Source organism: Vollenhovia emeryi, unplaced genomic scaffold (genome assembly GCF_000949405.1).
Source record: "Vollenhovia emeryi isolate VEMERY1.0 unplaced genomic scaffold, V.emery_V1.0 DF939149.1, whole genome shotgun sequence".
Classification (NCBI taxonomy): Eukaryota; Metazoa; Arthropoda; class Insecta; order Hymenoptera; family Formicidae; genus Vollenhovia; species Vollenhovia emeryi.
The window spans coordinates 1626572-1641248 of record NW_011967217.1 but is presented as its reverse complement, the minus strand read 5'-3'; the positions used below and the strand labels follow the sequence as shown (position 1 = coordinate 1641248).

General features: G+C 48.0%; 3 protein-coding genes across 3 annotated transcripts in view; all 3 read left to right on the top strand.

Moving 5' to 3' along the window:
• Positions 1-137: 137 nt before the first annotated feature.
• LOC105565771 (protein LTV1 homolog) lies at positions 138-2769 on the top strand. Its single transcript, XM_012019231.1, has 7 exons — positions 138-317; positions 409-958; positions 1417-1643; positions 1715-1843; positions 1902-2093; positions 2223-2462; positions 2544-2769. Exons 1-7 carry the CDS (start codon positions 315-317, stop codon positions 2655-2657), a joined length of 1455 nt encoding a protein of 484 aa, XP_011874621.1. The 5' UTR covers positions 138-314; the 3' UTR covers positions 2658-2769.
• Positions 2770-4725: 1956 nt separating this feature from the next.
• On the top strand, positions 4726-7157 carry LOC105565770 (V-type proton ATPase subunit G). The gene is made up of 4 exons (XM_012019230.1): positions 4726-4993; positions 5929-6029; positions 6116-6214; positions 6317-7157. The coding sequence occupies exons 1-4, from the start codon at positions 4912-4914 to the stop codon at positions 6389-6391; spliced, it is 357 nt and encodes a 118-aa protein (XP_011874620.1). The 5' UTR covers positions 4726-4911; the 3' UTR covers positions 6392-7157.
• Positions 7158-9512: 2355 nt separating this feature from the next.
• Positions 9513-14677, top strand: part of LOC105565769 (E3 ubiquitin-protein ligase MYLIP) — a 207958-nt gene continuing 202793 nt past the window's right edge. The window contains exon 1 of the mRNA XM_012019229.1: positions 9513-10154. Within this exon, the coding sequence (XP_011874619.1) occupies positions 10068-10154 (87 nt within the window). The 5' untranslated portion in view covers positions 9513-10067. The remainder of the gene's footprint in view (positions 10155-14677) is intronic.

Below are 14677 nucleotides of genomic sequence, written 5' to 3'. Positions count from 1 at the left end.
ACACTGCGAATTTTTCTATGTCACACCGACTTTGCACTAACACACGTACAAAAATCCTGTGATTGGTTATAATAAAAACATGTCGGATGCGCAGTACGGATCGGCGCGAACGTGAAACAAAAGAGCGAGTGGGCATACTGGTTATACTGTGACACAGGCCCTAGAGTGGCCCGCAGGCTTCTCTCTAGTTTTACTTTAAATGAAGGACCACATGGGCTCGTGTAATTGAAGTACACAATAATATTTCGTTACGATCACCTCTGTCGCATACGTTATTAATTTCTGTACTGTCAGTCGCGGCACGACAGAGCAAGATGGTAAGTTGTTGTACGCGCGCACGGAAACTCGGGTTTTATAGAACGCCCGTAGGTTAAGTTGCCGATAAATAACATAACAACGGGATTGCAGCCGAAGGGGACGACGAAAAGGTTTATCGACAAGAAGAATTCCGTCACATTCCACCTGGTTCATCGCTCGCAGAAGGATCCGTTGGTGGCGGATGAAACGGCGCCGCAGCGAGTCCTGGTGCCAGCGGCGGACGCGCAGGCGGCGAAGACGGAGAGGAAGTCGCTGGACAGGGAGAAACGCACGGAGGAGCAGCGCAAGTACGGGATTTACTTTGACGACGACTACGATTACCTGCAGCATCTTCGGGACGTCAACGCGCTGTCGGTGGAATGGGAGCGCGTCGAGAATTCCAACAGCTCCGAGCGCAGCGAGGACACGCCGAAGATCAGCCTGCCGTCCTCCGTGTTCGCGTCGAATGTCGAGGAGAAGGTCGGTATGCTCAATAAAGCGGCGCCAGTTTCCGGGCCGCGACTCGACTACGATCCGGACGTGGTCGCCGCGATGGACGACGACTTTGACTTCGACGATCCCGAAAATCAACTGGAGGATAATTTCATACAACTCGCTAACACAGGAGACAGCGACAGCGAGGATTCCGACAGAGAGTACGGTAAGTTCGTCTAACGGCCGTGTTTCACAGACGTCGATAAACCACTAACCGAAGATTAATTGATTCTCATTCTCTCCTTAGATAGAGGAAAGTCCCCTGTTGTGTGAGATAGGCTCCTAGTATGAGATAGCGGGATTGCTGCTGAATTAACAGGCGTCGTCTGGTGGTCTCACCATGAATTCATTGCCTCTAGAGTGAAGTCTGTTTAGTGGGAAATTGATTGTTGGATCGTGTAATCGTAGCCAAGAGAGATTTGTGATGGAATTTGGACGTTGAAAACCTGCTATCTCGTGTCGAGTCCTATCTCGTATAGAGGACTTTTCTCCAATATGATAGCGAGAGATAGGGAGTCGACTGAATTCTGGTTAGCAGTTAATCGACGTTTGTGAAACTAGCCCTAAGGTGTGCAGCGTCACACGTTCACTTGATCTTTGTGTGATGTTGCATTTTTTTTTTAGAATACAAATTGAACGAACTGGGAAATGAACACAGCGACTCGGATGTCTCGTCGGAAGGTCACATGGATTTATCCGACGAGGAGGCAGATGAGGTTGGCAGTTTACACGGACCTCAATATTCGTTTAAGGACGAGGAGACTAAGTCGAGGTTTACAGAATACTCTATGAGCAGCAGCGTCATGAGAAGGAATGAACAACTCACGTTGCTGGACGACAAATTTGAACAGGTTTATATTTTTCTTTCTTGAAGCACTTCGACGTTATTGTATTCTCATGTTTTCTGGTTTGTTACACGTAGATGTATGCTGCGTACGACGAAAATGAAATTGGTGCTTTGGACTGCGACGAAATAGAGGGATATGTCTCGCACAACTCGGATCTTATTATGCAATATGCCGCTGAATTTGAGAAGAAGCAGAGGGAAGATGTGAGTATGATTTGGTACAGTGAGATGAAAAGTGTGCTATTTTTCCTTGTGTCTGCAGACGGAAAATATCGCGGAGCTTATGCAGGACAGAATGAAGATTGTGGAGAAAGAACACGCGAGTTCGGAAGAAGAAGATTTAGAGGATCTTGTTGTCGATGCTCGCGAAAGAGATAAATGGGACTGTGAAAGTATTATTAGCACATACAGCAACATTTACAACCACCCTAAATTGATTTCAGATCCTCCCAAGGTAGACTATTCAAAATATTTTCACAATTATGTGTAAGAATCGTTTCAGTGGCAAATTTGTAAATGTAAATCTGTATGATGTAGCTATACATATATTTATTGGCCTTGTATGTTCGTTGTATTTTACTAGCGATCCAAGAAAATTGAAATTGACCGGAAATCCGGTATTCCCAAAGCTGTATTGGGCAATGCTGGAAGATTAACAGTTGAAACGTTGGCCCAATTCGACTTGGAAAACAATCCGTCGAAGGGCCCGCAGTCCGTAGCGGAGAGCAGAAAATCTACCTTGAGCGTTTTAAGTATAAGGCCCAAAGGGGAGACCAGCGACGGGAGAAAGGAAAGGAAAAAGCTGCTCAAAGAATACAGAAAAGTAATCTTGTTAAACGTTTGTTGAGTGGATTATATTAATTTTATGTGTTGTTATTTTACGTGAAATTTCTGGCGGTTTCAGGAAAGGAGGATAGAGCGGAAGGCGAATAGCGAGGCGTTTAAAGAGGAAAAGAAACGCCAAGAGAAGATTCGGTTGAACACCAGGCTGAACATCCAAGGAACTCGCATAGTATAAAGTTTTCGGCCGAAGCAATGTGCTTCGTGTCTGCGTCCTTAGACCGTGGATTTAACAACCTCCACTTTATGTGTAAAATATACGAACGTTATTTTTCTCGCCGAAAAATTAATAAGTGGTACGTCTTAGTACCTCACTTTCCGAAGATACACCCCTATTTATTATTATGGAATATACACATACGCGTATTTTTAATGTGGCGATCGTGGCGCAGATTTAACCGCTGCTCTAATGAGCCGAAGATCCGAATTCGAATCAGACTAGAAATCGTTGGGTTTTATTCGACCGTCGCTTCTGAAGGAAAAGGTAACCCATTGAGGGTATATTTGCCAAGAGAACCCCTCAACAGAACCGTTTGAAACCGGCGTAAAATTGTAGATTCTATCACGAGACATTGTAGTGTCTCGCGCCAAGTATAAGCGTAGCTAGAACCGCGCGCGCGAGACCGATCATGTTGTATCTGGCTCAGATATGGTTTCAGAGCGCAAAGTAATAGCTCTGCGACAAAGACAAACGTAAACGTAGATTAGCGCACGAGCTTTGGCGTCGTACTTTCCTCCAATTACGTTATGGCCGGTATTCATAGTCGGATCTTCTATTCAAGACAGTCTTGAATTTATCTAAAGGTGCTGTATGGGACATTTCGTCGGCTACGGAGTACCTAAAGATGATCTTGAGATGGTTTTGAATACAAGATCTGACTATGAATACCGGCCTATGCGTCTGACCCATACGCCGAGGAGTTACGACACTCGAAATCGAGCAACGCGACTAAGGTCTTGTGTCCACGATCCAAGAACTGTGTCCAAGTTCTAGTTTCAAGAAATGCGTAGCCAATCAACCTGCAGCTATTCCATAAAAGCTGCAAGGTGATTGGCTACGCATTTCTCGGAACTAGAACTTGCAGGACACAGTTCCAGCATCGTGGACGCAAGGCTTAAGGACGGCGTTTTCTAATGTACAGAAAATTGGTTTACAAACAAAGTGCGATATAGATTTAATTCTATCTTATTGACGCTTTTAATATACGACGTATATTAAAAAGTCGTTCCTGAGATAGAGTTAATTTGTACTACGCTTTATTTTTTAAATGATAATTTTTTGTACATAAAAAACATGCAAAAGCGGTAATTATATATCGCCGGTGATTTGAAACCGAATTTCGTAAGATTAAACGACCTACACTGGCCAACGTTTTTATTCAAAAACTGATTACAACGTTTTGGTCCTGGGCCCTTTTCAAGTGATCTGAAATCGCAAATTGCAAATTGTAAAACAATGCTGAGGGCATATCGCAAATCGACTAGAAATTCATACCTGAGTAAAGGCCAGTGTCCACGATGCTAGAACTTGGTCCGAGTTCTTGGATTGAGAAATTTGTAACCAATCGATTTGTAGCTTTTACGGAAGAGCGGCAATTTTATTGGCTATACGTTTCTCGGACCAAGGACTTGGACCAAGTTCTAGCATCGTGGACATTGGGCTTGATAATTACTGCGTTGTTAGTCAATCGTTTGGCCAACACCGTTGCACAGTGACAAACTGAGTGGAGACAAGAGAAAAGTCGTACTGTTACACACTCGACTAACATGATCAATAAAAACTTACACATTGGTCAAGTAAATTTACACTTCTTTGTAGTAATCCAGGACCGAAACGTTGTAATCGGTTTTTGAATGAAAACATTGGCCAGTGTAGGTCGTTCAATCTTACGAAATAAAAAATATACGTGCGACATATAAGACATTACAATATCAACTCTGTATCCCTTCCTGTTTCGATTCTACGGCCTGATCTGTCGGCTTTTATTAAATTTATTCTTAAGTTTATTCCTAAATCGAGCAAGAAGCTGAAGAAGATGAGACTTTTGAAGAAGCGGTTCGATCTATCAAATTATCGCAGCAACCGGATTGGCCGGCGTCGTGCGATTCGTCGATCACATGATCGATTCAGGAAGTGCGCGAGTCGCGCGGCTTTCGTCGTCGCGGAACTTGCTTCGAATTTTGTCGCGCGGGCGCTCTCGAGAGGAGCCGCGAAAATTCGCTCGCGCGAGCAATCTCGGTGGCTGTCAGCTGGCATCTTTAAAGAGCTCGGCAAGCGTCGAGCGATACACGGGAAGGAGCGGAGCCCACGTGAGGCGAGCACGGGACACGCGACGGAGCGGAGCGCCGTCGTTTAAGGCGGGGCAGAGGGCGGAAGCTCCAAAGTCATATGATCGATTCGTAACAGAGCCAGCCGTTCTCCGCTCGCAAAGATGGCCAGCCAGACGCAGGGTATTCAGCAGCTTCTGGCCGCGGAAAAGCGCGCCGCCGAGAAGGTCTCGGACGCCAGGAAACGTGAGTGCACTCGTCGCCCCCCCCCCGGGTATTTCGCCGGGGAGGAGAAAATATCGCGCGCGCCGCGCGACGCGGACCGTAACCTTTCGGGCACCTTTTCCTCTTCCGCGACTGATCCCACGTCGTACGGCGAGCCCTGTATTCCTCCGTGCCGCGTGAAACGCGCGGAGCAGCCCAGCCTTGGTCGCGCCGATCCGCGAAATTACGCTACGCGGTGAAAATGGTCTTGGCTAACCTGCGCGCGATCTGCCTGTGCAAGGGCCTGAGCGGAATGGCTGTCCTGCACTCTCAAGACTATGTTTTACGTTTTAAATCGTTGTCTTCAAGTAACGCACACAATAACTGTCTTGTGGTCTAAGAAAATACAAGACAGCCGTTCCGCCCAGGCCCTTGGGGTGCCGTTACGTTTGTCGTACGACAAATTTTTCAGGCATGTTGACTGGCTGCAGAATACAACATTTCTAGAGACCCGACACCTTCTCGATTCTGCAGCCAGTCGATATACGCTTGAAAACTTCGTCGTACAAATGTAACATCAGCCTCACTGCTAGTCGCACTCGTTCGCGAGCTTATGCGAATTCAATCTTCTATGCTCGGCTTGTCTGGCTTCGATTTCCTCGAGGTTTCGCTTTCTTAATAGACGTCCGGACTCCAGGGCCAGTTTCAGAAACGTCGGTTAACTGTTAACTAGGGTCCAGTCGACTCCCTGTCCCTTTCCGTCTTATTATGTAAGAAGAGACAGAGAATCGATTGACCTTCGGCTTGCAGTTGACCGACGTTTGTGAAACCGGCCCTCGATGGTCGAGTTCAGGCATTAGTTTCGCGTTGACGAAGCGAACGTCGAGGTGAGATCGAGTCTGAATATTTGGTGCGAGGGATTTGGGAAAAAAATCAGGACCCAGCGTTGCATTACAGTCTCTCTTGTGTATTCGCAGGTAAGGCGCGTCGTCTGAAGCAGGCCAAGGAGGAGGCTCAGGATGAGATCGAGAAGTATCGGCAGGAACGCGAGAAGCAGTTCCGCGACTTTGAGGCCAAGGTGAGTATTGAAATTTCTGTCTGTCGGACTCGCACTTCTCGATACTTGGGCGGAACGATGTGATATAATGGCAATGTTGCTCGTAGCACATGGGTTCGAAGGAGGACGTGGCCGCGCGCATCGAGGCGGACACGCGACTCAAGATAGAGGAGATGAACCAGGCTGTTTCCGTACACAAAAAGCCGGTAAGTGCGCCCGCTGCGCAGATTCGCCGTCGACGTGTCGATACGAGCGAACACGGCACTTGTCTCTGATAAACTACAATGTCGGCCCTCTGTGTGATTCAGGTCATGCTAAAAATTTTGGACTTGGTGTACGACATCAAGCCGGAACTGCACAATAATTACCGCATCGAGGTCTAAGCCGCAAGGATCGCATCTAAATAGCTGATAAGCATGATACGCTCTAAATATACATTAACTATTACCGTTCACCAATATTCTCGATATGTATTTATCGCTGTTATATCGTATGTTATATTTTATCGGAAAGAGAGAGAGTGCTGTATACAATGTAGCTGTAGGCAGCGATACTCAAACTACTAACTAGAAAAATCTTCTCCCGCAGTTGCTACACGACAATAAATGTAACCGTATTGTTATTATCGCTGAGCTTCTCACCGGCACGGACATATTCGGATAGTTTGAGAATTGCTGTAGACGTAGTTGCGTCGTAACGAGGGGAAGAAAAAGACCAAAAAAAAAGTAAGAGCAACCGTCGACCCGCTGCGCCAAGGCCTAGACGCGTCGGGACGGCGTGCGGTTGTTCAGGGTAGATCACGGTTAGAGCGTTATTAGGGTGATGGTAACGAGTTGTATGTCGTTCAGTGTACGCCGTTAGATGTCCATTCCATTGATTCTGTCGCATCGAGGACGCGCGACGACATTTCTTTTTATTCCTCGCTACAGCCTCTCGCGGCTCACGGACACGCTCCCAGTCGACGGTGGGCCGCGCGACGATGTAGCCCGGCATTCGAGACCCTCTTTTTATCTTTCAGCGGGAACGTTTCAAGTCCTCCGTTGATCCTGCGAGAACTGGCAGCTTTGCCTTAACATGTAATATCTTGTCTCTGTGAGCTGGTTGGTTGTCTGTACAGTCTTAGTGTTCGAAATACAAAGAGAAAAGAAAGGAGAGAGAGAGAGAGAAACAAAAACACCCACAAAATGCGCCGCGTCTTTCGCTCCTCCCGGCCGCGACTCTCGCGCGTACGCTCGGGGAAAACGTCGATCTCGTCGGGTGAGGGTGTATCGGTGGGAAGAGAGCTGCGCTTCTCAAGGACACGCGCTAAATTTACAATGCGTATTGTGATAAAGATCCTGCTCGATATACTCTAGCCGATTACGCAAGCGTTTCGTTTCCGGCGCGTTAGACAGTTCCTTCCTTTCGGTAGTCCCGAGTCGCCGAGTTTGCGGAATCATCGAACGCAGGCGTTTGAAGAATCGTGAAATATATACGTAGATATTGAGAGAGAGAGAGAGAGAGAGGTTTGTTAAACCTCGATCAATAACCATGTTATCGGCCTTGTCGGTTATTGACGACCCGTGAAAATTTCACGCGGCAATCTTTCCCCCGTGCCTTCGAGTACTCGTGCACGCCGCTTCAAAATTCAATTCAAGCTAATTTCTCTTTTAGTAATCGCGCGATTGCTGCAAATTGCGAAATCAATTTCGGGCGATCCGATAAAATCACAATGAAATCTGGGAGAGTTACTTGTAAAAGTATCTAGTTACAGTTTTTTTCGCTAAACATGTAACAAAGTTACAGTTACTGAAAAAGTAACGAATCGTTACTTCGCGGTTTACTTTCCTGCGATGAGAATAAAAATATCGAATCGGCATTTGAAATTGTAATGCGTCGATAAAGGCGTTTATGCGCGAATGCACGGCCTAATGCGAGCTGTGGAGGTTCAAAATATATACAGGGTCGGGAAGTAAGGGCCATCGCGCACAAAATTTTGCACAGCTGCATGTGCACAGCGTGAAAACCGTTGAAACCAATGAACATCGGAGTCGTCATATTGATTTACATAACATGCTTATTGGTCTGGACGGTCTTGTGCTATGCATATGCAACTATGCAATTTTGTGCGCGACGGCCCTAACTCGTTACTTGTAACGAAGTTGCAGTTACAGTTACTTTGTTTTTTCGGTAACTCTAGCTTAATCTCGTTACTTTCTCTCCATCTGCAACTGTAACTTAGTTACACATTTTTTCGCCAACTAATAACTAATTTAATAGTTACATTAATAGTTACTTTATATATTTTTTAAACTTCCACAGATCGCATCAGGCCCTGCATAAACGCCTTTCTTAACGCTTTGCAATTGAAATGCAGATTTGATATTTTTATTTTCATCGCAAGAAAGTAAACTGCAACACGACGATTCGTTACTGTTTGAGTAACTGTAACTGTAAAGCCTATCACACAATGCCAGGCAATAGGAATAGGGAATAGAATTTTTTTTGACGCGTTGGACTCGTCGAAAATTTCCTTCCAACCAATTCAACGCGTCAGAAATTCTACTCCCTGTTCCTGGCATTGCGCTTGGGCAATTAACGCGTTACTTTTGAGAACTGGTAACTTGTAACTGTAACCAGTTACATTTTTAGCGAAGAAACTGTAACTGGATACTTTTATAAAGTAACTTTCCCAACCCTGAATATAAATTGCATAGCTGCTTGGGCACAGCATGAAAACTGTTTAAACCAATGAACATTAAGCATTGAGTCGCCACGTTGATTTACATAAAATGCTTATTGGTCTAGACTGTCTTGTGCTGTGCATATGCAACTATGCAATTTTGTGTGCGACGGCCCTTAACGTAACCGAGTTAAGTTGCAGATGGAGATAAAGTAACGAAGTTAAGTTCGAGTTGCCGTAAGAAACTAACTTCGTTACAAGCAACTTGTTACTTCGTCGAGCTTCGATTTGTATTCCAAATCAAAATATGACGATGCTTTCGAATCGGTAATCGCGAATCTAACGGATACCGCGGATTCGCGTTCAACCTCAGTCCGGCGTTAAACAATCCGTGTCACGATTCCGCGAATGAAATTTCCCCATCTCTAATTTTACGACCCGAATAATAAGCGGCGACGCGAGGCACATTAGAAGAATCGTAGCGGTATATGTCGACGTGCGCGTCCAAAGTGCAAAATTACAAATAGAAACTCCACCCCGAGGTCCAATGTGACTTATTTTAAAGCCTCGAACGTGAGACAACGCGGTTCCAAAGTCCACCGGCCGCGCGCATTGTCCGCGCGTGAAAATAAAATTGCCCGCGCAGCGTACGCCACTGGCGGCGGTGGGGGGGGGCGGCCGTTCGCGCCGCCGCGCGTGCGCGCGGCGGAGTGGGGGGCCGATCAGCTGTACCGCGGCCGGCTCCCCGCGCCCCCCGCGGTCCCCGCTCGGCGCTTTACACCAGCGACGGTTGGCGGGTCGCGGGCGTGTGCGTGCGCGTCCGTGTGGGCTGTGCGGCGGCCGACGTTGGTGAGCGCGCGGCGCTAGCGCCACTCGATCGAGCGGCCGGAAAGCGATTCGATTTCGCGAACTGACCCGCGGCGGCGGCGGCGACGAGCGGAGGCCACGGTTGGTGCGTGTGCCATTCCGCGCCGAGAAATGGAAGCCGACGAGGCGCGCACGGAGCCCGGTACGAGCGCGAGCACGTTGCCGACGTCGCACGTAGTCGTCGTAGCGCGGGAGCCCGTCGCGGTGACAGCTGTGCGCGTACGTGGCTTTTGAAGTTTTGTTATGACAAAGAGCGTACCGCCGGGCACGACCGGTCGCCGACCAGCCGCGTATCCGGAGGAAGAGGGACCGTCGTCGTCGTCGTCGACGTCGTTATCGTTGTCATTGCCGCCGTCACCTTCGTCGCCGTCGCTTTCGCCGTAAACGCCGCCGCGTATCGCTTGCCGCGACAAAAGTGCACGTTGGTTCTTGTGGGGAGGCCGAGAGAGCGACGACGAGGCGAGAAGCGGCGAGGGAGTCGGTTTCGACGGGGACTCGAAGGTCGTCGAGGGGGGACGCGGATCGCGAAGATGTGGTGCCTCGTCAGCCAGGCCAACTCCGTCATCCTGGAGGTGCAGGTCGACCCGAAGGCCATCGGCCAGGAGTGCCTCGAGAAGGTGAGCGCCGACGCTTCTGTTCCCTCGCTCGACAAACGGAGAAAACCGAGATCGGTATCGGCGACGCTGGGCCGGCCGCGGTCGTGCAGCGTGAACGTAGCGCCGGACGCCGCGGCGTTCCGCGTTTTCCGCCCGACCTTCGCCCGCACGTCCGATTTCGCGGTAAACGCCGAATAATCGCAGCCAATTTTCGCCCCATTGTCGCCCGCGCGCGCGCGCGTTTCCCGCGGCGTGTTTACGCCGCGCGATATTCGCGCTGGGCAAATGAAATTCGGCCGCTCGGCGCAAACACGAAACGCTTATCTTGGCAACGTGCGAGCTGCGTATCAACAATCTCCAGACGCGCGGTCGTTACTAGCGGACGCTCCAAATTTGCCCCAGGAGATGGTGTCCGCGGGGAAATGTTTGTCCACCGCGCGTCCGCTTTTTCGTCCCGCGTCACGTGACGTCGGTTGTTAATAAATTACATAGCGCGGCAATGATTTGGCCCGATTGTATTAATGTATTCACGGGGAAATATTTGGCCCCGCGTATTTGCTCCGCAACACAATGTATATCAATTACTCGGCCGAATTATATTCACGGAGACATTTCGTCTCGTGCGCTCGCTCCTTCGATTGAAATCGGTCGCCCGTCCTGTGTCACACAGATCTGGCGCTCTGATCGCGCGTTATAAGAGACAATGATAATTTATTCCGATAAAGCGTAACAAACAATTTTCTTAACGATACGCTTCGATAAAATAACGCTGTGTTATAGCTCGTTGCTTTATCTTCCGCGAGATAACGTGTTAATGTATTTCGGGAGTCGAAAATCCAGGCTGTAACAAGACGGTTGTATTAGCGTCAAGTTTGACCTTGTTTCCTTTTTTTGGAGGGGACGGAGAGTCGGGCGCGTATTGTCCCGTTCGCGTAGCACCGAATTACGATTAATCAAAATCCACTGGAGAGAAAGAGGGAGAGAGAGAGAGAGCGGCGTGCGAAGTCGAATCGCGTTCCCCGTTCTCGTCGACCCCTGAATGATTCATCGTGCAAACTCCTCCTCGCCTGGAGCACTTCGCGATTCGGGACAGTCGTAGCGCGTTTCGCGCCCTCGTGTCGCGCGACAACGCGCTTCGAGGCTCGCGATCTCGTGCGACGACGACGACGACGACACGACGTTCCCCGGTTTCGTCCCGTCGAAGGCCGCGGGTTGGGGGAGTCGGACGAGATCGCGATTTTCGGCCCCGCTCTGGGGAAAAGGAAGACAGCCACCCGTTTTGGGGCCCGCAATTAGTGACCGAATTATTTGAATTGCTCGCGATTCTGTAGAATTTTTAAGTTGCCTAACTGCAAAAAATTTTTACCGTTTTTAACCTAAAAATTTCGGTTGATCTTTGCGTTAGGGAATGTCGACAGAACTAATTGAGAGAATTGATTAGTGTTACTTAAAAATCTTGAGTATAGATCGAATAGCTAATAGCGATTTTTAGTTACGCGGGGTAAAATTCGTAAAAGATTAGAGTTACGAACAATCCAAACAAGTCGATTAGTAATTGTGGGCTCCAAAATGAGTTGCCAACTGTCCTTTTTTCCCAGATTCTCTCTCTCTCTCTCATTATTTTTAAGATTAAAAAAATATGTTACCAGAACATTTAAGAAGTAAACTAGAACAAACTAGACAAACTAGACCGGCAGGCGATATCGTAATTCAATTTCGCAAAGCCAGAAGTGCGCAAAAAGTTACGTTCTATGAAGGAGTGAAAATGTACGATGCGTTACCAACCGAAATAAGGCAGTGTGAAAAGATCGAGGCATTAAAAAGAGCGTTAAAAGAATATGTTGCAACAAATGTATTTCAACGTATTAGAAATAGCTGAGGAAGCTAAATAAATATCAACCGATCTCTGTCTCGACGAGCGTCGAAGCCGCTCGGCGATTTTCCGCGAACTCCCGCTCGAGCGAGTGGCGCTGATAGCGATCGCCGATCGCCGATCGACGCGCGCAGAGGAAAGTTTCACGGCGAAGTTTACCTTAGACGCCACGGGCGTTCACGGCTTCGATACCAGGAAACTTCTCTCGCCCTCCTCTCGCGATCCGATGCCCTTTTCTGTCTCTCCTATACGCAGATCGGAGTAATTTCGTATAAGGGTTTTTACCGGTTCGCACCGGTTGGTTTTCGGTTGTTAATCTGGGGAACTTTGGGCGCGATCGCACGCCCCGGCGCAGATACGCCTGTCGCCTATCGAGGATGCCATCGATTTCGTCTGGCGACCGGACTCAAACTGGTTTGAAGAAAAATCGAGAAAACGTCCGGCTTTAGCCGACGTGCCATGAAAATGTATTGCCCTGTCTCGTTCTTATCGGAAAAAATGCTCCCGTTCGAAGGTCGCTCGCGAATATCCGTCCAACGTCTGTGTTTACGGAGATTCGTAACGATAAAGCGATAAATTCGTTTAAAAGTGCCCCGGTCTCGGTGATAGACGACGAAAACAAACGTTACCTTATCTCGCGTGACTTCAGCGCGCTGATATTGATTCGTGGCGTTAAGCAACGTATCGCTCGCGCGATATATTAGGAACAGAATAGATTTGTCATCCAATTCACCGTCTATTTCTATCGCTTTCGCGTCTCTACCACGCGTGTACCTGTGCAGGCACCGCAGTAGATCCGAGCGACGTTTCGGCGAGCGTTTAATTTATCACCAAGACGACCGCGAGCTCGCGCCGAGGGGGCGTCTTGTTTTCATCTTCCAGGCTCTCTAATGGGTTAATGTGCATTTCGTATTACACCAGAATTACGGACGTGTCTTGGCCCAGGTCCTGGCTCTCACGTGCGCAACAGATGTCGCGAAGACACACGGGGTCGGTCTCTGAAAGTCTCATTTGTCACGGTAACGTCATTGGGCGGAATTTCGGGCGGGCTCCTCGAAAACTCTGTGTCTTTGAAAACCTACACCTACACTGCGCGGAGTCTCGCCCTTTGCGAACCTTTTTCTTTATCGAAACCAAATGTAAAATACTCTACCGCCGGTAAAATTTTAAATAATTAAGGTGAATAAAATCGGTGGCGAGCGTGGCGCGGAGAAATGTGCGCTGCTTAGTAAAGAAATGAACGAAAAGATCCGAGTTCAAATCCACCGCTGCTTTTTTTCGGAATCTCCCGAAGGGAAGTGGCAACCACCGAGAGTATCCTGCCGCACACACACCCCTTTAGGGGTTTAGCCCTTCAGATGAGAGGTTTCCTTCGGCAAGGGTTAGTAGCCTACCGAAGATGGAGTAAAACCAAAAGCTCAAAGTACCAGAACGAGAACTGGATAGAACAGGCTTTAAGCCTAATACGCGTGGAAGAAAAATAAGTACTTATTCTGGTGGCTAGTGTGGCGCAGAGAAATGTGCGCTGCTTAGTAAAGAAATAAACGGAGAGATCCGAGTTCAAAACCAAAAGCTCAAAGTACCAGAACTGGATAGAACAGGTTTTAGGCCTAGTGCGCGAGGAAGAAGAAGGTGAAGAATTCGACACCACTGGCAACAGGAAAACATCCTTCGTTAGCACAGCGTTTCGGCCATGGGTTCTGGCCCTCGTGCAATCGAACTAATTTCAAACGGCGCATGGCATGTGGTCAAATGCCATCGGGCACCACTGTACAAGACAATGAAAAACGCAGGGTTACAGACTCACGCTGTAAAAAATAGTGGCGTGACCTTTCACCACACACACGTGGTTAAATAACTCGGTGTGAATGTTAACATCGATAGTGTGGAAAATCTTTCGCACCAACGAACGCGGTGTCAACTTTGATGCTATATTGTTTAGTTTTCACGACATGCGATGTGACCGCCGTGACGCCACACGTAACTATAATAGAACAATCAATCGCTACAGCCTTTGGGTTATCGTGTATGTGTGCACGCGTTGTTGATCGTTGATAGTGTGAATTTTCCACACTAACCCGGCAATGTTAATTTCACGTCGACAACGTGAGAATTGTATATCAGGTCTGTCGGTTAATAACTCTTAATTTTTTCAAGAGATACCACTAGAAATATGGGGTGGTTCACAGTATTATCTGATATGCCATTTTGTTGCTATGACGGCAGCCTTTAAAACGCCATAGTTGTTTAAACGTTTACGAGTTAGCATCATATTTTTTTCGTGCGGTGAACATGTCGAGTTTTGAGCCAAGAAATAAAGAGCATTTGCGGCACGTACTGCTTTTCTTGTTCAATGAAAAGGAAAACGCGAGCGAGAGCCATCGTATACTTGTAGAAACTTACGGTGACACAATGTCCCAACGCAAGACGCTTGTGTGCGTTGGCTTAGACCATTCAAAAGTGGTGATTTCGACTTGGAAGACAAAGAACGCCCAGGTCAAGCGAAAAAATTCGTAAGCATTGTTGGATGAAGACGCTGCGCAAACTCAACAGCAATTGGCAGAAAAGTTAAATGTTGATCGACGAGCCATTTCTGATCGTCTGCATGCCATGGGATCCCGAAGGCAGGAAAGTGTAAACACCTGTATGGGTGTTCATTCCGCACCACTGC

What these genes read in the sequence shown, in the direction of transcription:
- LOC105565771 (XM_012019231.1), top strand. An exon ending in TGGACGACAAATTTGAACAG is followed by an intron (nt 1,644 to 1,714) that starts GTTTATATTTTT and finishes TGTTACACGTAG; the next exon opens with ATGTATGCTGCGTACGACGA. An exon ending in TGCTCAAAGAATACAGAAAA is followed by an intron (nt 2,463 to 2,543) that starts GTAATCTTGTTA and finishes TGGCGGTTTCAG; the next exon opens with GAAAGGAGGATAGAGCGGAA.
- LOC105565770 (XM_012019230.1), top strand. Translation starts at nt 4,912, where the DNA reads ATGGCCAGCCAGACGCAGGGTATTCAGCAGCTTCTGGCCGCGGAAAAG. An exon ending in GGTCTCGGACGCCAGGAAAC is followed by an intron (nt 4,994 to 5,928) that starts GTGAGTGCACTC and finishes GTGTATTCGCAG; the next exon opens with GTAAGGCGCGTCGTCTGAAG. An exon ending in TTTCCGTACACAAAAAGCCG is followed by an intron (nt 6,215 to 6,316) that starts GTAAGTGCGCCC and finishes TGTGTGATTCAG; the next exon opens with GTCATGCTAAAAATTTTGGA.